Raw genomic sequence first — 23,757 nt, 5'->3', positions numbered from 1 at the left:
GTTCAATGTGTTGTCCCATTCAGACAGCGGGAGCGACAGCTCCAAACTAACAGAGATCAGCGGCTGTGGAGAAAGAGAGAGGGAGGGAGAGGAGAGATCAGGATCTGGGAGCAGTGGATTGGAATCTCCCAACAATGCATCTGAATCTGGGAACAATCAATAGGAATGTTTCCACAATGGATCAGAATCTGGGAACAATGGATTTTGATGTTCCAACCAAGGAGAGGAGTTTATCATACTGGATTTCTTGGTTTACTGAAGATGGCTTCCGGATAACATTATTTGGTCGGATTCGATATCTACTGCACGTGATTCAATGCTTTTACTATCCCCTCCTGGCTATTGTTGGTGTTCCGGGTAAGTCCCTGGCTGGACTTTTACCGGCCTGACCACCAGGGATTCGGAGCAGGCGAGGGGCAGAGCGTGGGAGGGTCTGTTAAACATGGGAGGGATTTTGCAGCTTTGGGGAGAGTGAGGCTGTAAAGTCCCCTCCCCTGTGTCCAGTTTCTCTTGCTAGAAAGGCTGTTTAACTGTGTTGATTTCCCTGTCATTTACTGTACTCGGTTTGCTGCTCTTCTTTCTGTTGAATCTCTGTGTCCAGTTATTATTTCTTTCAGCCACTGACAATTGTCTCAGGGCCCATGGGCTGGGATGTCTTCTGTGTGCTGGGACTTTTCATAGACATGTGACATCAAACACTATTCCTTCATGAGTAAAAGATTGAGACAGAATCCATTTTACCCTCGACATATAACATATAGCAGTTCACTGCTTATCACCCACCCAGTCAGCAGGCTGCAGAATCCATTTTTATTGTTTACAGCAAGATCTCACGTGTGTATCTGAATTGTGTATTTGCAACCACATAGGTTTGGTACATGGTTGGGAACACAGCTGCAAGTCATAGAAATCATAGAAACTCTACAGTACACAAAGAAGCCATTCGGCCCATCAAGTCTGCACCGACCACAATCCCACCCAGGCCCTACCCCCATATCCCTCCATATTTTACCCACTAATCCTCTAACCTACGGTTGTACGGTCAATTTACCATGGCCAATCAACCTAACCTGCACACCTTTGGACTGTGGGAGGAAACCCATGCAGACACTAGGAGAATGTGCAAACTGCATACAGACAGTGACCCGAGCCGGGAATCGAACCCAGGACCCTGGAGCTCTGAAGCAGCAATGCTAACCACTGTGCTACTGTGCCGCCCCAATCTGTCTGTCTAAATGAAGATTTTTATGGGGATCGGGCCGGGTGGGATTGTGGTCGGTGCCTGTGAAAGTTCTGCTCATACCTCACGCATTCATGTCTCGACCACCAATGTACAATACAAACAGCAAGGGATCCAGCATCGATCCATGTGTAATCCCACTGGACACAGGCTTGCAGTCACAAAAGCAACATTCAACCATCACCCTCTGCCTCCTGCCACTCAGCCGATTTTGAATGTAATTTACCAAATTGCCCTCGATCCAATCGGCTTTTACTTTCTGTTTCAGTCTCCCATGAGGGAATTCTTCTCTGAAGTCCATTTAGACTACATCGACTGCACTTCCCTCATCTACTTCTGCAGTCACCTCCTAAATATATTCAAGCAAATTCTAGACATGATCTCTACTTGACAAAGCCATGCTGACTATTATTCATCAACCCTTACCTCTCAAAGTGGAGATTAATTCAATCCCTCAGATTGATTTCCAACCATCATGATTTCCAGTCATGGACATAGTGATGATGCCGTCTTGGGCGTGATCTTGGATGTCTCCAGGACACCTTGTAGGATGGCAGTAGAGCACAATGTTTAGCACAGCTGCCTCACAGCATCAGGGATCCCGGGATTCCATCATCACCAGTGATGATTTTTTGTTTACTTTGAAACCAGCTCCATTCTCACACATTGCCTGTTGGGATTTCTCCTGTTACAAGAATGTGTTGTGTTTCTCTGGAAAGCATTCTTCACATTGAGGAGGTCCAGTTTCTCGCAGCTCCCCAGTGTCACATTGACCCTTGTAAATTTATCTCGATCACAGCAATCCTGTGCACGTCATCAATCTGCGTAAGTTCATTGGTAAGGCCAGGACACATCGTACTGATGTTCCAGCTTGAGATGTGAAAGACTGATTTGGTTTGGTATGATTTGAATTGATTTGTCTTATTGTTGTCATATATATTAGTATACGGTGAAAAGGATTGTTTGTTGAGTGTTCTACAGACAGAGGATAGAGAATAAGAGAGTGTAGAATGTAATGCAGTTATAGGTAGGGTGGAGGAAAAGATCAACTTAATGCCATATAGGTCCATTCAAACGCCTGCTGGCAGCAAGAAGAAGCTGTTGTTGAGTCATCAGCATGGTGGCACCATGGTTAGCACTCCTGTTTCATGCCTCCAAGGACATGAGTTCAATTCCTAGCTTGGATCAATGTCTGTGTGGAATTCTCTGTGTCAGTTTCCTCCGGATGCTCCGACTTCCACCCATAGTCCAACATTTGCTTGATTGGCCATGCTAAATTACCAATTAGCGTCCCGTGATACGTATGTTAGGGGGATTAGCAGGGTACACATGTGGGACTTCGGGGATAGGATCTGGCTGGGATTGTCGATGGATCAATGGCCCCGTTCTGCACTGTAGTTTTTCTATGAGTTGGTTGGCATGCTTTTTTTAATCTCTAATGGAACTAGTGGGATAAGTATATATCCATGGTGCATTATTCCCTAATTATGCTGGCTGATTTTGCGAGGCATCGAGAAGCTTAGACAGAGTTGATGAGTGGGAGATTGATTTGAGTGATAGACTGGTCTGCATTCACCAAGTTTGAAGTTTGTTGCAGTCTGGGACAGAGCATGAGCCACACCAAGCTACAACATTATCTATGATGCATCTGTAAAAGTGGGTGAGAGTCGTAGCCGACCTGCCAAATGTCATTAGACCTCTGAGAAAATAGAGGCGTTCATTGGCTTTCTTAACTATAGCGTCATCATGGAAGGGCACAAAAAGTTACTGGTGATCTGAACCCTAAAACCTGAAGCTCTAGACCATTTCAACTTCAACCCATTGATGTAGATAGGGGCATATACTCCATGATACCTCCTGAAGTTGATTTGCTTTGTTGACATTGAGGAAAAGATGATTGTGGTCGCAACAGTTCACCTGATTCTCCAACTCTTCCCTGTTCTCAGTCTCATCATTGTTTCGGATCCGACCCACTACGTTGGGGTCATCAGAAAACGTGTAAATTGCGTTGGAGTGGATCTTGGCCACACAGTCATCGGCGTGTAAGGAATACCATAAGGGGCTGAGGACACAGTATTGCGGGGCACCGCTGTTGAGGATGATTGTGGAAGAGGTGTTGTTGCCTCTCCTTATTTATTGCTGTTTGTGGGTTATAAGTTCAGGATCCAACTGCAGAGGGAGAAGCCGAGCCCCAGGCCATGCATTTGGACGTGAGTTTAGTGGGAATAATGGTGTTGAAGGTTGAGCTGCACTCGATAAACATGAGTCTGTGTTACAGGGTTGACTGTTGGGCCAGGGAGATGGTGTGTGTGGACCTGTTGAGGAGGTAGATGAACTGTAGTGGATCAAGGCAATCTGGGAGGCTGGAATTGATTCGTGCCATGACGAACCTTTTGATGTCTTTCATATTATTGGATATCATTCTCACTGGATGATTGTCATTGTGGCAGGCTGCTTGGTTTTTCTTTGGTAATGGCCTTTGTTGAGTTTTTCTTACCAGGTGCACAGATTGTCAACCTTCCTGCCAAGAGAGGACTCACTGACCTTCACTGGTCCAGTAGACCACAGTGGGGCAGCAGCAAACCCACTGGGAATTATGGACGGTCACTATTCACTGAACACTGAAGTTTTCTCAAACACTTGAAAGCAAACCCTGGCAGTTGTGTCCTGTGCCAACCGAGTGTGAAATTACCATTTCTTCTTGTGTTGTACTAATTTGGCAACAATGCTGTGGTCTCCTCTCCAGGGTACAGCCCAGGGTAAATGCAATAGAGATTCTGTGCTGTCAAGGCATCGGGATCTCCCTCTGTCAAGTGTTAGTATGAGTCAGAGGCAAGGGTGAACCAACACTGTTTGGTACCAGTTCTGCTGCAGGGGTTGTCAGTAAGCTGTCTGACTGATTACCATCTACAGGGATATCTGTCAGGGTTTACTCCCTCAGCCTTCTTACCCTCCAAATTCCCCCACAAGGTAGAAGGGCTATTTCCATGTAGCTGAGTGAGGATCAGTGTTGTGAACTCCTCTGAAAACTCTCTCCCAAATGTATACCATTGTGTTGTCGCCATGGTGCAGCATGGTGACACTGTAGTTGGCACTGCTGACTCACAGTGTCCGGGACCTGGGTTCAATTCCTGGTTTGGGTCATTTATTGTGTGGAGTTTGGAGATTCTCCCTGTGTCTGTGTGGGTTTCTTCTGGATGCTCCTCTTTCACCTTACACTCCAAAAAACGAGCTGGATTTTTAAAAAAAGTTATTTTGTATGTGTGGACATTGTTTTTATTTTCACCTATCCTCAGTCTAAATGGTCACATCTTCCTCTGAATGATGTCTAATTTTAATCTTAATCTTCCTTCCTAACAGTGAACATAATCACAATTGTGACACTGACAAACAGAAACTGTGGTCTGTCCAAATGTGTTACTAGTTACCTGGTGGCCATGTCGGTGGGGGATCTGCTGGTCGTTATCCTTGACCTTACATTGAGACACATTCCCATAGTTTATTGGGAACAGTTTTATTTCCTGGTGTTGGTTCCTGTGTGTAACATCCACGCCGTCCTGCTTTACGCAGCCACTGACTGTTCTGTCTGGTTCACCGTCACTTTCACCTTTGATCGATTTGTGGCCATTTGCTGCCCCAAGCTGAAAAGTAAATATTGCACTGAGAAATCAGCGTCTGTGGTTCTGGGAACAGTGACGGTGCTGAGCTGTTTAAAGAACATTTTCTGGTATTTTATGTTTTTAAATGGATATCGGCTGGTGAACAATCCCTGGTTTTGTGATGTCTCATGGGATGTTGTGAAATCTCTGGTCTGGGGAATAATTGAGTTCCTCCACTTCATTTTAACACCGTGTGTCCCATTCGTCCTGATTCTGCTGCTGAATGCTTTCACTGTCAGACACATTTTAGTGAGCAGCAGAGCCCGCAGGAGACTCCGGTGTCACAACAGTGGTGAGAATCCCAGAGACCCAGAGATGGAGAGTCGAAGGAAATCCATCATTTTACTGTTTGTTATCTCAGCCAATTTCATGCTGTTATGGTCAATGTTAATGGTTTATACAATATGGAGTCGGATGGAGTATTTGGGCTATAAGTCGGTATGGTTAGAAAGTTTTGTTCTGGAATTGGGTTTCATGCTGCAACTCTTGAGTTGTTGTACAAACACTGTCATTTACGCTGTGACACAGACTCTCTTCAGACAGCAGCTAATAATTCTGCTCAAATATCCCTTTACTGCAATTATTCATCTCATTACAGCCTCAGAAGTAAATGCAACTACAAGATCCCTGACTCTTCCTATTGGACATTCAAACTCTAAACAACAAACAGCCTCACAAAGACAGAAAGAGTAACAGATAGAGAGAGAGAGGGGCGGCAGTGAAAGCAAAAGTGAGAGTGATAGAGAGACAAAGATAGATAGAGGGAGTGAAGGGCACAAAGCCATGAAGAGAGACAGGATTTGAAATAGTTTTGAACAGATAGAGGGAAAGAAACAGACAGACAGAGAGAGACAAACAGAGATAAAGGACAGAGAGAGAGAGAGATTCTCTCAGAGTGAAAGAAATAGGGATGGAGGGGGAAATGGCAAGGCTGATGGACAGGGAATGAGAAAAGGGGACAGGACATACATGGGAAGATGTAATATGGAAGGAAAATTGTTCTCTGGAGCAGTGTGCTGGTGCCTGGGGAGTGTAAACTGTGAGTGTTCTGTGTTTATTTTTAAATTACTTGCTGGGTTGTGGGTTTTTTCCCTTTGTGCTTTCCATAGAGGGTCCGAGGCGCAAGGGCTGTTGGGAAGGGAGTGAGGGAGTATAAAAACAAGGCCACAGTAGATAGCGGGCAGCGTTGGGAGTGGGCATCAGAGTGAGGTGGGTGCTGAGTGAGTACTGCAAGGGCTTTGGCTCACAGGGCTTAGGCGAGACAGGGTTAGGCAAGGTGAGTTACTGGTCAAGATTTTCAAAGTGTGTCCACAGGTCTGAGGGTAGTCAAATAAATGGCAGGGACCATGGGGAGACGTGTCAGCTGTGTAAGGTGCAAGATGTGGGAGTTCCTGGAGACACAGCATCTCCGGCGAGTCCACATCTGCACCAAATGTCTGGAGTTGCAGCGTTTGAGGGCCCGGGTTAGGCAACTGGAGCTGAGGCTGGAGGATTTATTTTTAGTGAGGGGAGAATGAGGCATGAATGAATAGGAACCAGATTCAAGAGGGGATCCCAGAGTCAAGGAGGGGGGGATGGGTGGGTTACAGTTAGGAAGGGGAAAAAGATGAGGAGTAATGTTACAACGGCTACGCCGGGGGTAGTCTCTCAAGGTAGCAGGGGTGAGGCACCAACTGAGGTGGAAAGGGCACGAGGGGAAGAGGAAAATGCCTCAGAGGGAAGGAAGGGGGCTGGATGTGAGATAGTGCTGGGGGACAGGAGGGTTAGAGGAATTGATAGGCGGTTCTGTGGGCAAAAGCGAGACTCCAGGATGGCGGTCTGCCTCCCTGGAGCTGGGGTACAGGATGTGTCGGAGAGGGTAGAGGAAGTCTTGAAGGGCAAAGGGACCCAGGCGGATGTAATTATACATGTAGGAGAGAGGGACATAGGAAGGAAGAGTAGGGGGGAAATACGTACGCAGTTCAGGGAGTTGGGGGCCAGGCTGAAGTGTAGGGCCTCCAGGGTGGCGATCTCTGGGCTCCTGCCAGTGCCCAGCAATAGCAGGGGTAAGAATAATGAGATCCTACAGCTGAATGCGTGGCTGAGGGATTGGTGCAGGACTGAGGGTTTTAGTTTTATTGACCATTGGGAAGTCTTTGCAAAGGAAGGGCACTTGTATATGAGGAAATAGGGAACACTTAAATGGGAAGGGGACACATATTTTAGCTGGGAGGTTGGCTGGAGTGTTTAGGCAGGGTTTAAACTAGTATGGAGGGGGGGTGGGGAGGAGGGAGACAGCTCAGGCACTGGGAGTGAGTTGGATGTCAGGGTAAGTCTAGTTGATAGGGAAATCCCCCAGGAGAAGGAGGATCCGAGAGGGACTGAGGGTCTTTGGTGCATCTGTTTTAATGAGAGGAGTGTGACGGGAAAGTCAGATGAACTTAGGGCCTTGATGTTCGCGAGGAATTTAGATGTGGTGGCAGTGACAGAGACGTGGTTAAAGGAGGGGCAGGACTGGCAGCTAAATGTTCCAGGGTATAAGTGTTTTAGGCGTGATAGGGGAGGGTTGAAAAGAGGATGGGGAGTGGCACTCTTAGGGAATGGATCACAGCGGTGCAGAGGGAGGATAACATGGAGGGGTTGGAAATTGAGTCTTTGTGGGTGGAGTTGAGGAACAGGAAGGGGGCCATTACTATGCTAGGAGTGTACTATAGGCCGCCCGATAGCCCGCGGGCAGTGGAAGAGGGTATATGTAGGGACATTTTGGATAAGTGTAGGAAGAATAGGGTTGTTGTAGTGGGAGATTTTAATCTCCCTGGGGTGGATTGGAAGGTGCCGAGAGCTGGGGGGGTCTGATGGGGAGGAATTTGTAAGATGTGTATTGGAAGGATCCTTGCAACAGTATGTAGATAGCCCGACTAGACAGGGGGCGATACTGGATTTAGTTCTGGGAAATGAGCCGGGTCAGGTGGTTGAGGTTGCGGTGGGTGAACATGTGGCTAACAGTGACCACAACTCCATCTACTTTAGGATACGAATGGAAAAAGATGAGAGCTGTCCTAAGGGGAGGGTGCTAAATTGGGGGAAGGCTACATACAGCCGGATTAGGCAGGAGCTTAGGGACACAGACTGGGACAGGCTGTAGGAAGGCAAGACCACGTTAGGCATGTGGGAGTCTTTCAAGGGAAAACTGCAAAAGGTGCAGGAGGGACATGTGCCGGTTAGGAGAAAGGATGGGAACGGTAGGATTAGGGGACCGTGGATTACTAGAGATATAGAAGACCTGGTTAGGAAGAAACGAGAGGCGTATGTCAGGTCTAAGCAGCTGGGAACGGAGACAGCGTTGGAGGAATACAGAGAGAGCAGGAGGGATCTCAAACGGGGAGTTAGGAGAGCAAAGAGGGCATGAGATGGCTTTGGCAGGTAGGGTGAAGGAGAACCCAAAGGCGTTTTACTGTTATCTTAAGAACAAAAGGGTGGTTAGGGGTAAAATCGGTCCTCTCAGGGACAAACGTGGGGAATTGTGCTTAGAGGCAGAGGGAATAGGGGAGATCCTGAATGAATACTTTGCGTCGGTATTCACGAAGGAGAGGGGCTTGATGTCTAGTACGGTCATTGAGGGAGCGGTAGACCAATTGAAAGATCTATTGATTACAGCAGGACATAGATAGGATGCAGGACTGGGCGGTGAAGTGGCAGATGGACTTCAACGCGGATAAATGTGTTGTCGTCCATTTTGGCAGAACCAACGGGATGAACGAGTACACTATTAAGGGCAGAAGTCTGAGTAGTGTTGAGGAGCAGAAGGATCTTGGGGTCCGGGTCCACAGGACTCTTAAATCGGCCTCGCAGGTGGAGGAGGTGGTCAAGAAGGCGTATGGTGTACTGGCCTTCATTAATCGAGGGATTGAGTTTAGGAGTCGGGAGGTAATGCTGGAACTTTATAAGACCCTTGTCAGGCCTCATTTGGAGTATTGTGCGCAGTTCTGGTCGCCTCACTATAGGAAAGATGTAGAAGCTATTGAAAGGGTGCAGAGGAGATTTACAAGGATGTTGCCTGGACTGGGAGGCATGCCTTATGAAGTTAGGTTGAGGGAGCTGGGACTCTTTTCCCTGGAGAGACGAAGGTTGAGAGGCGACCTGATAGAAGTTTACAAAATGTTGAGAGGAATAGATAGGGTGGACTCTCAGAGGCTATTTCCCCGGTTTGAAATGGTCGCTACGAGAGGACACAGATTTAAGGTGCGGGGAGGGAGGTTCAGAAGTGATGTTAGGGGTAAGTTTTTCACTCAGAGGGTGGTGAGTGAATGGAATCGGCTGCCGTCAGTGGTGGTGGAGGCGAACTCGCTGGGGTCTTTTAAAAGACTTCTGGATGAGTATATGGGGTTTAATGAGATTGAGGGTTATAGATAGGTCTGTAGGTTGGTAGGTGATGTGGTCGGCGCAACTTGTGGGCCGAAGGGCCTGTTTGTGCTGTAGTGTTCTATGTTCTATGTTCTATTACGAGGGAAGAAGTGTTAGGGCTTTTAGAGGGCATTAAAACTGATAAATCTCTGAGGCCTGATTGCATTTATGCTAGGCTGCTTAGAGAGGCGAGGGATGAGATTGCTGGGCCTCTGACGCAAATTTTTGTCTCTTCTTTGGACACAGGTGAGGTCCCAGAGGACTGGAGGATAGCGAACGTGGTACCGTTGTTTAAAAAGGGTAGGAGGGATACCTGGGTAACTATAGACCGGTGAGCTTAACGTCAGTGGTAGTAAGTTGATGGAGAGGATTCTTAGGGATAGGATGTATGCGCACTTGGAGCATTGCGATCTGATTAAGGATACGCAGCATGGTTTTGTCAAGGGGAAGTCTTGCCTTAGGAATCTGGTAGAATTCTTTGAGGAGGTGACAAAAACGGTTGATGTCGCCTATATGGATTTCAGTAAGGCGTTTGACAAAGTCCCTCATGGTAGGCTGATACAGAAGATTAAAGCTCATGGGATATGTAGTCAGGTATCTAGATGGGTAGAGAACAGGCTTGCAAAGAGGAGTCAGAGAGTAATTGTGGAGGGGTCTTTTTCTAGCTGGAGGTCTGTCACTAGCGGTGTGCCGCAGGGCTCGGTAATGGGACCTCTTCTCTTTGTAGTGCATATAAATGATTTGGAAGAGGGGGTAGGTGGTGTGATCAGCAAATTTGCTGATGACACCAAGATGGCTGGATTGGCAGGCAGTGAGGAGCAGTGTCTGGCAATACAGCGGGATATTGATAGGCTGGTTGATTGGGCAGATACGTGGCAAATAGAGTTTAGTCTGGATAAATGTGAGGTGATGCATTTTGGCCGCAATAAGGTAGGGGGGAGTTATATGATAAAGAGTAAGCCCGTAAGGAGCATAGAGTCACAGCGAGATGTGGGGGTGCAAGTGCACAAGTCTTTGAAGGTGGCAGTGCAAGTGGAGAGTGTGGTGAAGAAAGCCTATGGTATGTTAGCCTTTATAGAACATAGAACATAGAACATTACAGCGCAGAACAGGCCCTTCGGCCCACGATGTTGCGCCGACCAGTTTTTTTAAAAAAAAACCACTGACCCACTAATCTAAACCAATCCCTTTTCGTCCATAAACCTATCCACAGATCTCTTAAACGCCCCCAAACTAGGCGCATTTACAACCGCAGCAGGCAGGGCATTCCAATCCCTCACCACCCTCTGGGTAAAGAACCTACCCCTGACATCCGTCCTATAACTACCACCCCTTAATTTAAAGCCATGCCCCCTCGTGCTAGCATTCTCCATCCGAGGAAAAAGGCTATCACTATCCACCCTATCTAAACCTCTAATCATCTTATATGTTTCAATAAGGTCCCCTCTTAGCCTCCTTCTTTCCAGCGAAAACAACCCCAAATCCCTCAGTCTCTCCTCATATGACCTCCCCTCCATACCAGGCAACATCCTGGTAAACCTCCTCTGCACCCTCTCCAAAGCCTCCACATCCTTCCTGTAATGTGTGGACCTGAACTGCACACAGTACTCCAAGTGCGGCCGCATATATATATATATATATATATATATGTATATATATATAAAGGAAGGGGTATAGAATATAAGAGCTGGAGTCCAATGTTGCAGTTGTACAGAACATTGGTTCGGCCACATTTGGAGTACTGCGTCCAGTTCTGGTTGTCTTACTACCGGAAGGACGTGGAGACTCTGGAGAGAGTGCAGAGGAGGTTTACCAGGATGTTGCCTGGTATGGAAGGACTGGGGTATGAGGAAAGATTGAAGAAATTGGGGCTCTTTTCCCTTTAAAGACGTTGACTGTGGGGGGATCTAATAGAGGTATATAAGATTATGAAGGGTATAGATAGAGTAAACAGAGGTAAGCTATTTCCTATAATAGAGACACGTAGGACAAGGGGCCATGGACTTAAGGTGAGGGGGGAGCGGTACCACACAGATATTAGAGGGAGGTTATTCACACAGAGGGTTTTGGGGGTATGGGATGCTCTGCCAAGTAAGGTGGTGGAGGCAAACAGGCTAGAGTCCTTTAAGAGTAACTTAGACAGGCACATGACTGAGTTGGAGATGGGTGGATATAGGAGAACTTTTTAAATAAGGGTCTTTAGCATTGGGGCGTCCCTGGCAATGTAAATGGGTATAGTATGATAATAACGTTTTTTTTCTCTTTCATTCACAGATTTTAAGTTGGTCCACCTCGTGTCCATAGAGGGGCATACACGCGATGGGTCGTACTGGGGCTGCTCTTGGTTGTTCGAGATTGGCCTAGTGCTTCATGTCGTTAGTGTGTGCCTAAACTGGACAAGATACTGGGCAAGATGACAGCTCAGTGACTATCGCTGATTGCTGCACAGACACATGGATTTGGGCCAGTGTCTGTGGGAGTTTGCGCATTCTCCCCGTGCTTGCGTGGGTTTGCTCAGGGTGCTCCGGTTTCCTCCCACACCCCAAAGATGTGCTGTTAGGCTGATTGGCAGGAATAAATTGTCCCGAAATCAGTTTCCCTCAATCTGGATGGCCATAAAACATTAGATAGGGGTCATGGTAGAGAGGGGGACTGGTGGTGTTGAGATGGCGGCGCGGGCTCGTTGGGCCGAAGGGCCTGTTTCCTGGGCTGATTTTGTTCTTTGTTCTTTCTTTCTTTGAAAGGGCAAGTAAGACGGAATGGGAGACAGAAAGGAGGGCAGAGATAAATAGTCAGAGGAAGAGAGAAACAGACAGAGAGAGAGCACGGGAACAAATGGAGAAGAATGAGACTGAACACATACAATGGACACAACAAGAGCAAAAGGCAGAGCAAGGCATAGAGAGAGAGATAAGAAAAGTGGGACAGAGACAGAGAGGGAGAGGGACATGGAGACAGAGCGGGACAAGGAGAGTGAGATTAAAAGGGAGCAGGAGAGACAGAAGTAGAGGGTATAGAGGGAGAGAAAGAGGGAGAAGCAGGGAGACAATAAGAGGCACAGAACAATATATATAGAGAGACAGAGACAGAGAGATGCACAGGAAGACAGAAAGCGACAGAGAGATTTATTTAGTGACTTTTATGATAACCATCAGTTGGACATATTGGAATATGAATTCCCTGACTGAGCCAATTAATGCTATCCAATCCGGGAGGTCTGCAGACGAATGGTGTATCTAGGTTACTGGAAATCAGGGTCTGTATACTCAGGATGTGGGTATGATGGACTGATGGTTTTATCACTAGACTATTAATACAGAAACTCAGCTAATGTTTTGGGCGCACGGGTTCCAATCTCATCATGGCAGATGGTGGGATTAAAATAATTATATCTGGAATTCAGAATCTGCTGGTGACCAGAAAACTATTGTCGATTTTTGGGAAAAAAAAAACTGGTTCACCAATGTCCCAGGGAAGGAAATCTGTCGCCCTTACATGATCAGGACACTTCATTGCCCTCTCAGCAAGGGCAACTGGGGATGGGCAATAAATGCTGGCTGGCCAGAACACCCAAGTCTCAAGAATGAATAAACAAGACTTTGACTGGGAAATTTTAAATAAGCTGTAAACTGTTTCTCGCAGCTGGATAAATACCCAATCCCACAGATTGAGGACGACAATTCAAAGCTGGCAGTAGGATTCTTGTTTCCAATTGTGAACTTATTGACCTGCACCTAAATTAACAGCTAGCTGAGGATTCCCAGCGATATTCAACAGCTTACACTCAGAAGGAGTTTAACATTTATAAAGTGTCAAATGTAGGTTTACACTAACACTGCAACTAAATTACTGTAAACATTGTCTAGTCATCACACTCTGATGCTTTTTTGGGTAAACTGAGGGAGAACTGAGCATGGGCAATGCACCTAAACAAGCAAGTCTCCCAGACTGTGGGAGGAAACTGCAGCAACCAGAGGAAACCCATGCAGATACAGCGAGAATGTGCAGATTCTGCACAGACAATGACCCAAGCCAGGAATTGAACCCAGGTCTCTGGTGTTGTGAGGCAGCCGTGCTAACCACTGTGACGCCTTATCTACGGTGATAGTTTGGACAAGGAAATTCCAGAAGTACCTGCATGATGGTGCAGCCCATAACATTGGCCCAAATCCAGCTGTGGGTTTTATGAGTGTCTGCCAACTAGTATCAGTTGGAACACCCTCCAGGAGGCCGAAACATTCAGGCAGATGCCTTGAGTTGACTACGATTAACAGACAGTTGTACCCCCGATGGAAGAGATGGTAACCGTGACCCTTTTTTTGAAATTCTCTGAATGGCTGCCAATTATATTCGGCTGTGGATGCAAAATTACCCAGTCCCCAATAATTGGAAGCAGCTAGTGCTGATGTGGGTGTCCAAACGGCCGTTCCAGACTGAATTGTACACATATTGTAGTGGCAGAGAGCAGCTAACTGCGAAAGGTGGCACACTGCCATGGATTTCAAGAGTGTCGTCCTGAGCCAGGTTCACTATCCCATCCTGGCTGAAACTTACCACGGCCGCCCAGGAGTGACAAACTTAAAATCCTCTCAGTTGCCGTGTCTGGTGGCCAGGTATGGATACAGATATTTGCAGAGGTGGGTCAGTATTGGTGATATCAACAAGGGGAACTATAACCAGTCACTACTCTTTGCACTTGCAAATAGCCAGGACGGACACAGATGCAGCTGTACGTGGAAAGTGCCAGTCCATTCATAGAGTCAACGTTCCTGCTAATGGGAGGTGCAGATTCAGAATGGGTCCCGTAACTGGATGAGTTAATCAAAGAAGAAATAAGTCTCACAACGCCAGCTTAAAGTCCAACAAGTTTATTCGCAGCAAACGCCACAAGCTTTTGGAACAGGCTGTCCATTCGTCAAGTGAGTGGGAGTTCTGAGCAGGAGGAACCGAATGGAGAATTGAAACTTCAGAAAAGGTTTCCAAGGTGGTCAGCCCTCGGCGGTTACTCAGACCTAGATGGGAAGGGGTGCAATGGCTTCAAACAGGTTCAGGCACAAATATAAACTTCCAAACTGGGCCTGTTAAATCTGCCCACAGAGTGCAAGCTACAAAGAGTGAAACTCTGAGAGTTGGGGTAAGTGTGGGAGTTTAGGGAAGTGGCTGGAGATGTATTGCTCTGTCTTGTGTCGCTTACTGCCTTCCCATCAGGTCCAGTGTGAGCAGGTGTCGGCCAGACATTAAATGTTCAGAAAATGTTGTGGGACCAATGGAAGCAGCTGATTGGTGAGTCAGTCCTCGGAAGGAACACTGAGGGAATTTTCTGAGCAGCTCCTTGCTGATGTCATAGCATCAGGAAAGATCCCAATATTTTTAATGCATTGGGAACCTGGGCTCGAATCCCAACATGGCAGCTGGTGAAATTCGAACTCAATAAAAAATATCTGGAATGAAAAATCTGCTGATGACCATAAAATTATTGTTGATTGTTGAGAAAACTCACCTGGTTCACTCATATCATTCAGGGAAGGAAATCTGCCATCCTTGCCTGGTCTGGCCTACATGTGGCTCCACAGTCACAGCAATGTGTTTAACTCCCAACCGCTCTCCAACATCAACTCAGGATGGGCAATTAATGCTGGCTATCCTGAGAACTCTGTTTCCCAAAAATGAATGAAAGAAATGTCCTTTTCCCATCCTTACAGATTCAAGCAGGTTTAGATTTTTGCTGGTGGGATACTTTCTGTGACGTTTATTGAGAACATAGCTTAAAGTAGAAAATTACAACAAGATTAAAAACATAGAAAACGTAGATAAAATACAAAGGCAGGTCCAGGTAATGTGTTGCACTTGCATGATGTGGGAGCTTGCGGTCCCATTTGTGTTTGCTAGTGTACACATCTGTAGGAAATGTTGGTTGCTCGAGGAAGACCAATTCAGATTTGATGAGGTGGAGTCTGAGCTTTGAACGCTGTGGCACACTAGGGAGCGGAGAGTTAGCGAGACACTGTGTTTCAGGAGGTGTTCACATCCCAAAGAATAACTACATCACATTTGGTGAGTGATCAGGGACAGGAGAGTGTGACTCCAAGCAAGTCTTGGTAGGTAGTGTTGAAGGAGGCTCAGCCCTTGGGCTTGTCTCAGTGTAGATGATGAACGAATGGTATTGTCACTCGACTATTAATCCAGAAAACTGTTTGGTTCACTAATGTCCTTTTAAGGAATGAGACCTGCCGCCCTGACCTGGTCTGGCCTACATGTGACACCAGAGCCACATCAATGTTGTTGACTCTCAATGCCCTCAAAGGGCAACGAGGGACATGCAATAAATGCTGGCCAGCCAGGGACACCCATGTCCTTCAAATGATGAAAGGAACAGATGTGTGACCTTTGCGGACGTGGATGAGGGCTGCAAGGAGGTTGAGCAACTTAACCATAGCACTGTGGTTCAGGGAGCCATTCAAGAGGGAGGAGGAAAGGGAAATGTTGTTGTAAATGGGGATAGTTCGACAGGAGGAATATACACTTTCCTCTGTGGCCAGCATGGAGAGTCCCCAAGGCTGTGTTGCCTGACTGGTGCCCCGGGTCAGGACATCTTCTCTGGGTTGCTGGGGAAAATGGAGCTGGAGGGGATAGATTCAGTTGTTGTGGTGCACGTTTCTGAATTCTTAACAGATTAAATCTGAAATTGGAGTCACAATTATAGGACTGGGATGGATTCTGTGGATTTCCAGAGTTAAGGATGGTAACTACATCCCGGGATAGAGTGGAACAGCCTGGAGATATCCTCTAACATTTGGAATTGAATGATTGAAAGGTCACAGACAGGTGAAAGACAACACTGAGCCGTGGGATTTTGAGAATTGTGTTTTAGATGTCAGTAACTTTGGTGTGTAACACAGCCTCTAATATTACAAATTAATCAATGTAATCAGCAATATCCATTCTTTGAAAGACAGCAACTCAATCTCAGTAATAAATATGTTCCACAACGTCAATCAAAGTTGCCACGTGTTTGCTGATTTGAAGAAACTCAAAGATGAGCGATTTTGCAAAGCCAGTATCCCAGAGGGGATACCACAGGGTATATGTGAAAGTCTTTGGGAATGTATCACCATGCAGATAAAACAGAGAGTACCTGCAGAGTGAAGGAGCACATTACTTCACGCTGAAAATGTATCTGGAATTTCAAATGGTGAAGAAAATATACCACCTGGAGTTATTGGGATTCATGGGAAGTGTAGTTGTCAAAATCTATGTGTCAGCTGCTCTATGCTGTTACTCAGTGACTGATCTACATGTCACGATTTTGCCGAGATACGTTCAGTAATATGATATACTGTTCCCTGTGAACGTAACATCAGTATTGGTGAAGTTGCTAGAGCCTGTTTTCAAGGATATCATAACTCAGCATTTGGAAGGCAGCGTTAAAGTCAGACAAAGTCAGCATGGATATACAGAGGTGAAATCTTGTTTGAAGAATCTATTGGAATCCTTGGAGGATGTGACTAGTAGAGTTCAGTGAGGAGAACCAGTGCTTTATTTAGACATTCAGGAGTCTTTCAGTAAGGTCTGATGTAACAGACTGCGATGTTGAGTATGCGTTGCAGATAATGCCTTGATTTGGATAGAGAGCTGGCTAACAGAGAGAAAACAACGTGTTGGTAGAAATGAGTCTTTGTCTGACTGGTAGACAGTGTCGTATTGCAGGGATCTGTGCTCGAACCCAAACTGTTCACATTATATATGAATGTTTTGGCATAGGGAATTAAATGTGTTGTGTCCAAATTCACAGATGATGCAAATTCAGGTGGGAGGGTAAGCTGTGAGAACCATGCAGGCATGTTTCAATATAACAGGCTGTGTGTGTGGGCATATGCATGGCAGTTGCCGTGTAATGTGGATAAATGTGAGGTTTTCCACTTTGTTAGCAATAATAAGAAGACAGTTTATTATCTGAATGAACTTAAATTGAGAAGGGCGAACAATCAGTGAGAACTTGGTATCTATGTGCATCGTCATTGAAAGTAAGTGCGCATGTATAACAGGCAGTAAACAAGGCAAATGGCATCTTGGCTTTCATAGCAAGCGGATTTGAGTACATGAACAAATATGTTTTACTCCAATTGAACAGGACATTTGTGAGGCCACACCTGGAATATTCTTTGTAGTTTTGGTGTCATTTGAGGAGGAATATATATCTGCTGTAGAGGCTGCACAGTGATTGTTTACCATTCTTATTCCTGGGATGGTGGATCTGTGATGAGAAGAGAGACTAAGCCACTTAGAATTCCATTCATTGGAAATTAGAAGGGTGAGATGGAACCTCAGTGAAACTGAGAAAATTCTAATATGTTTAGACAGGGCAGATTCAGAAGGAATGTTCATGATGGTGACGGAGTTGAGCACTAGTGCCATAGTTTGAAAATAAAGGGTCAATATTTTAGAAATGAGGTGAGGTGTAATTTGTTCACTCAGATAATCTATGGACTTCATTACCACAGAAAATAATTGAGGCTGAAACCTTTGGAGATTTCAGGAAGAATTTATACATAGCAGTTGGGGCTGAAGTGACCAAGGGATATGGAGGAAGTGGGGGGCGGAATCATGATGTTAAAGTTTATGATCAGCCATGATCATAATGAATGCCTAGTTTCCTCCATATCACCACTTTGTGTAGTGTTCTCACCACCCTGAATAGTGTAGCCACACACAGATCAGTCTGGTTCACTGTCAGTTTCTCCTTTAACCAATGTATAGCCATCTGTTCCCAGCAGCTGAAAAACATATATTGCTCTAGGAAAACTGAGGTGGCCATTCTGGGAACAACCAGCATCCTGCTCTGTTTTAAAAACATCTCCTTGTAACTTTGCCTTGGAAACTGAAGAGATAATTATCAATTTACCGTGGTTCTGTACTTTTAAACCAAGGTATTACACAGATCCGAATGGGTGGGAATTAACTGGCTTGATACGATTTTTATGCTATTGATCCAATTTGTTTAAACCATTCTGTTGATTAATGCCCTGACTGTTCAACATAATTTAATGATGAATGGAGTCCAGAAGGGACAGAGTGGTCAGAGTAAGGGGATGGAGGGGTGAATCGCAGTAACCCAGAGATGGAGAGCAGAAAGAAATCTGTGATTTTACTCCTGTCATAATATGACAGCTTCATTCCCCTATGGTCACTGTATGTTACAGATTTCTTATACTATAACATAACAGGAACTGTTCACAATTCCTGAATATTCCTGAATATTCATTTTCACAAGTTGGATCCATGGTTCAGAATTTGAGTTATTGCACACACATTATTATTTATGGAGTGACTCAGTCCAAGTTCAGGAAGCAGGTCAAGGGAGTGGTGAATTATCCCCTAGCAACAACACTTCAATTCCTGAACAAATAAAACAACTTCCATCAACCCGCTTCTCCTCTCTGCCAAGCAGCCTCCCTCACTCCTATTATTTAGTACCCGACTGACAACAGGACTGGTCATTTATTGAGCTGCCTCCAGTTACTCATTACCAGCACAGACAAATTGCAGTCTGACTGACTGATGAAAGTTTTAACCAATTTTGAAGTTAAACCACTGACTGACTGGTTTAAGTTTAAGTTCATTTCAGTAGCATCACAAATAGGCTTATATTAACACTACAATGAAATTACTGTGAAAATCCCCTAGTCACCACACTCTGATAGCCTGTTCGGGTTTACTGAGGGATAATTTAGCATGACCAATGCCCCAAACCAGCATGTCTTCCAGACAATGGCGCGAGTCTATCAGTGTCCTCCACCTATTTTAAGCCACAACCTTATTAAAGGGCAGAGCAAGTTAGAGGGGTGGAATGATCTCTTTGTTTCTAGAATGTTTTCTTTTAAGCCTGCTCTGTAACTTTGACAGACCTTCAACTTCAGGACTTCAGCTGAGCTCTGCGTCAGTCAAGCGAATAAAGTGATGATCTACTGCTTTGTCACTGGGGACTCTGCAGAGGAGAGGATCACACATATGTCAGCATGGTGACACAATGGCTCGCGCTGCTCTCTCATAGCACCAGAGACCTGGGATAAATTGGGTCAGCTTGGGTCACTGTCTGTGTGGATTTTGCACATTCTCCTTGTGTTTGCATGGGTTTCTTTCGGATGTTCCAGATTCCTCCCAATGTGCGAGATAGGTTGAATTGGCTCAATCAATTGTCCATTGGTCAGAGTGGTTAGCAGGGTAAATATATATGGATTGACAGGAATTTGGCCTGGGTGGGAAACTTGTGGGTGCAGGCCCAATGGCCGAATGGCCTCCTGCTGCATTCAAAGGATTCTACGAAATGGAAAATGATGTACACTCACTTGCTGGTCTGGCCGAGCCTGGGCTCCAAGACTGGCAGCATGATCAAGCAGGAGCTGGATAATATTTTGAAGTGTGGCACAGGGCAGCCCCTGAAAGGGGACATTGAAAGTAAACAAATCAAGCTTATTTACCATTGCCACAGCAGGCTTACATCGACACTACAATGAGTAACTGTAAAAATCGGTTAGTTGCCACATTCCAGCTCCTGTTTGAGAACACCAAGGGAGAATTTAGCATGGAAAAAAAAAACACCTAACCAGCATGCCTTTCGATTCAGGGAGCGAACTGGAACACTGAGTGGATACACACGCAGGCACAGGAGTAAACGTGCAAACTCCGCACAGACAGTGATCCAAGGTGGAATTGAAATGCCGGTCCCTGGCGTTGTGTGGACCATGTGAGCTCAGGTATGGGGTGAGCTGTTGGGATCCTCCCAGAGTGGGCAGTCAATATTTGGAGTGTTGTGTGAACAGACAGAATAAAGATTTGTGTTTCCTGAAACCTGACTGTGGAGTCGATATTGAAGAGAATCCTCAGTACCACAGGACATTCAAGAAACAGTCTCGGTCCCAGTGCTGCAAAACTCTACCAGTAGCTTGAATTCTCCATGTCCCCCTCTCACACTCACCTCAGGTTGCTGCCTATCTGTCCCAGTGTCCCCCTCTCACACTTTCCCCAAGGTGCCGCTTGTCTGCCCCACTGCCCCCCTCTCACGTCTCCCCATGGTGCTGCCTTCTCTGTCCCGGTGTCTCAGTGCCCCCCTTTCACACTCTCCTCAAGGGGCTGACTGCCAGTCCCAGTTTCCCAGTGGCCCAGTGCCCCCATCTCACACTCTCCTGAGGTGCTGCTGACTCTGTTTAGGTGTCCCGGTGACTTTCTCCCACTGTCTCCCCAACTCACTCTTGCCTCCCAACAACCTCTCAGTAGAAAATGCTGAGAAAGCTGGATGTGAAGCCTCTTGATAAAATTGTTCTGTACGTAACACTGAAAGAATTTTGTGTAAAGCCTCATGCTCAGATTGTTCTAAAAATAACACTGAGAGATAGATCTATCCGAAGCCTCAGATTGTACGGTACACAACACTAAGAGTTAGTTCTATCTGAAGCCTCTTGTTCAGACTGTACAGTACATAACACTGAGAGATGGATCTATCTGAATTCTCTTGCTCGGATTGAGCTGCACTGAGAGATTGATTTATGTGATTTTGATTTACAAATGTTGTTTCATACATAAGCTGTACACAAGATCGACAACAGCCTGGGTTTAGCAGTCTATATCAGACCTGAGTAATGTTAACCTCATCCAGAACTAACAACCATGATGACAATAAGCTACAGGAGCAGAATGATGCTGTTTGGCCCATTGAGTTCCTCATTACAGTTTTGAAATAGGAAGTCTCACACCACCAGGTTAAGGTCCAAGACGCTCATTTGGAATCTTATGCTTTTAGAACACTGCTTCTTCATCAGGGCAATTGGTGTTGTGAGACGTCCTACCATGTCCACCACAGTCCAATGCTGGCATCTCCACATCACAGTTCTAAAGGGCTGTTAATTTCCTCTGAGGGTGTTCCCTCGGCCCTCATCTCTCGTAGTAATGGAATCATCTTTCCCATGTCCACTCTATTCAGGCCTTTAATTATTCTGCCTGTTTGAATGAGCTCCCCCTCCTCGCCCTTCTAATCTCCATTGAGTACAGACCCAGAGTCCTCAGACGCTCTTCATGCGTTAAGTCTTTCATTCTCCAGATCATTTTCGAGAACCTCCTCTGGATCACCCGAAGGCCAGCACATCCTTCCTTAGATGTGAAGTCCAAAATGACTCATAATAACCTAAATGTGGTCTGACCAGTATCGTATAAAAACTCAGTAATACACCCCTGCTTATATATTCTAGCCCTCTGGAAATGAATGCCAGCAGAGGGACCTCTGTTATATCGAATGAATACTGGAAGATTTACAGTCTGACCCTCCATTATTTCCAACTTTCCATTCCTCCCTGACCCTCAACACCCCACCTAAGGCTGCAAATTTTCTACTTTGCGTGTTAAAAACTGTTGGTTTGAAAGGGGTTAAGTGAAACTGTTTGTTTAGTGACTGTAATTAAAGTGAGTCTCCCTGGATTGGATTAGTGTGCCTGGAGGTTTTCCCTCTTCTATTAATAAGGGATTCCGTTCAATGCGTTGTCCCACTGAGCCAGCAGGGAGCGGCAACTCCGACACAAACAGAGATCAGCGGCTGTAGAGAAACAGAGGGAGGGCGAGGAGATCAGAATCTGGGAGGAATGGATTGGAACCTTCCAATAATGGAAGAGAATATGGGAACAATGGATTGGAATCTTCCAACAATGGATCAGAATGTGGAAACACTCGACTGGAATGTTACAACAATGGATCAGAATGTGAGGACAATGGATTGGAATGTTCCAACCAAGGACAGGAGTTTATTCACTTGGATTTCTCTGTTGACTGCAGATGATTGGAAGTTAAGTTTGGCTATTTGGATTCAGTATCTACTGTACGCAATTCAATGCATTTACTATCCCCTTCTGGCGATTGTTGGTGTTCCGGGTAAGTCCTTGGCTTGAATTGTATCGACCCGGTCACCACGGGGATCGGAGCAGGCGAGGGGCGGAACATGGGGTGTTCTGTTGACGTCGGTTGGGATTTTGCAGCTTCGGGAAGAGTGAGGCTGTAAAGTCCCGCTCCCTATGTCCAGTTCCTAATTCCAGAAAGGCTGTATTGATATTCTTGTCATTTACTGTACTCGGTTTGCTGCTCTTGCTGTTTCTGTTGAATCTCTGTATCCAGTTATCATTTCTTTCAGCCACAGACAATTGTCTCAGGACCCATGGGCTGGGATGTCTTCTGTGTGCTTTGACTTTCCACAGACATGTGACATACAACATGATTCCATTGTGAACAAAAGGTTGAGACAGAATCTGTTTTAGCCTCTATATGTAACAGCAGTTCACTGCTAATCATCCACCCAGTTACAATGCTGTAGACTCCATTTTAATGATGATATGTGCAAAGCATGAACTCACAGAGAAACCACATGGTTTGTAAAGTTTAATGTTTATTCAGCAGTGACACGAGCAGGTTTACATTAACCTTGTAGTAGGGAGCATATGCTTTATCCACACAGATAATGGCCAAGCTGGCAACCAAACCCGAGTCTCATGGCACTGTGAGGCAGCAGTGCTAACCACTGTGCCACCACAAACTCTCTTACAGTCAGAGGAACACAAACACACAGACACACCCAAGAGCAGATATATAAATACACACACGTGCTGATGGAAGTAATCAGATTTAAGCACTTACTCCCACTCACACACAAATTCAAGAAGAACCAAAATTGCTGTAACATCCAGAGCAACGGACACTAAGGAACATTCATACGATACTCTCTTGCTCACACACACACGCGCACACACACACACACACAGGAGTGGGGAGGAGGGGTGGTTTCCAACTACTCCCTGCCCATTTTTGGTGGAGTGAGCAAGTAAAACTTTGTAGCAGCCGAGAACACAGGTCCACGCCGAATTTCTAGCTTCTTGCGACCTCACCGGCAATGGATCTGCGGCGGATTCCGTCTCCCACCCATTTCTGGCAAGAGGCTGAATAAATTATTGAATTTTTTTTTGAAACAAACTTAAATAAAATTAGCGAGCCTGGGTTGCAAGTGTGCGGCACACTTGCCTTTGCAGCCTCACCAGGAGACGGTGCGTCTGGTGAGGAAAACAGCTGGCCCACATGTAAAAGCACAAGTGGTGATGATCTCGTTGGTAGAACCAAACGCCATTCAGGACAGCGTCGAGGGCAAAGGTAGGTGCCCCTTGCACAGGGCCCATCTGGCACTACCCACCAAGAGGGCGGGGCCTAAGATGGTGAGGTCTACAAGGACGGGACCTAAAGATAGTGGGGCCATGGCTGGCAGGGGTGGAACCAGAGGGAGGGGCGGGGCCTGAAGGCGGTTGGACCTTTGGGGGCGGGGGGGGCGATCCAGTAGGGAGGGTGGCCCAATCCCACTGTGCATGCGATTGGTGGTGTAGGGACCGTAGCCCTTTTGCCACTGAGCACGTGATTCTTGGGGTGTAGCGGGTCCTGCTGACACACTGCACG

General features: G+C 46.1%; 1 protein-coding gene across 1 annotated transcript; it reads left to right on the top strand.

Annotated features, from left to right (window-relative positions):
* The first annotated feature begins 176 nt into the window (after positions 1-176).
* On the top strand, positions 177-19,305 carry LOC145337498 (putative G-protein coupled receptor 139). The gene is made up of 4 exons (XM_080182288.1): positions 177-357; positions 4,601-5,505; positions 12,925-12,975; positions 19,186-19,305. The coding sequence occupies exons 1-4, from the start codon at positions 177-179 to the stop codon at positions 19,303-19,305; spliced, it is 1,257 nt and encodes a 418-aa protein (XP_080038414.1).
* The last annotated feature ends 4,452 nt before the right edge of the window (positions 19,306-23,757 follow it).

Source organism: Carcharhinus amblyrhynchos, unplaced genomic scaffold (assembly GCF_965287045.1).
Source record: "Carcharhinus amblyrhynchos unplaced genomic scaffold, sCarAmb.v2.hapA scaffold_51, whole genome shotgun sequence".
In the NCBI taxonomy this organism is placed as follows: Eukaryota; Metazoa; Chordata; class Chondrichthyes; order Carcharhiniformes; family Carcharhinidae; genus Carcharhinus; species Carcharhinus amblyrhynchos.
This window is presented reverse-complemented; position numbering and strand designations above follow the sequence as displayed.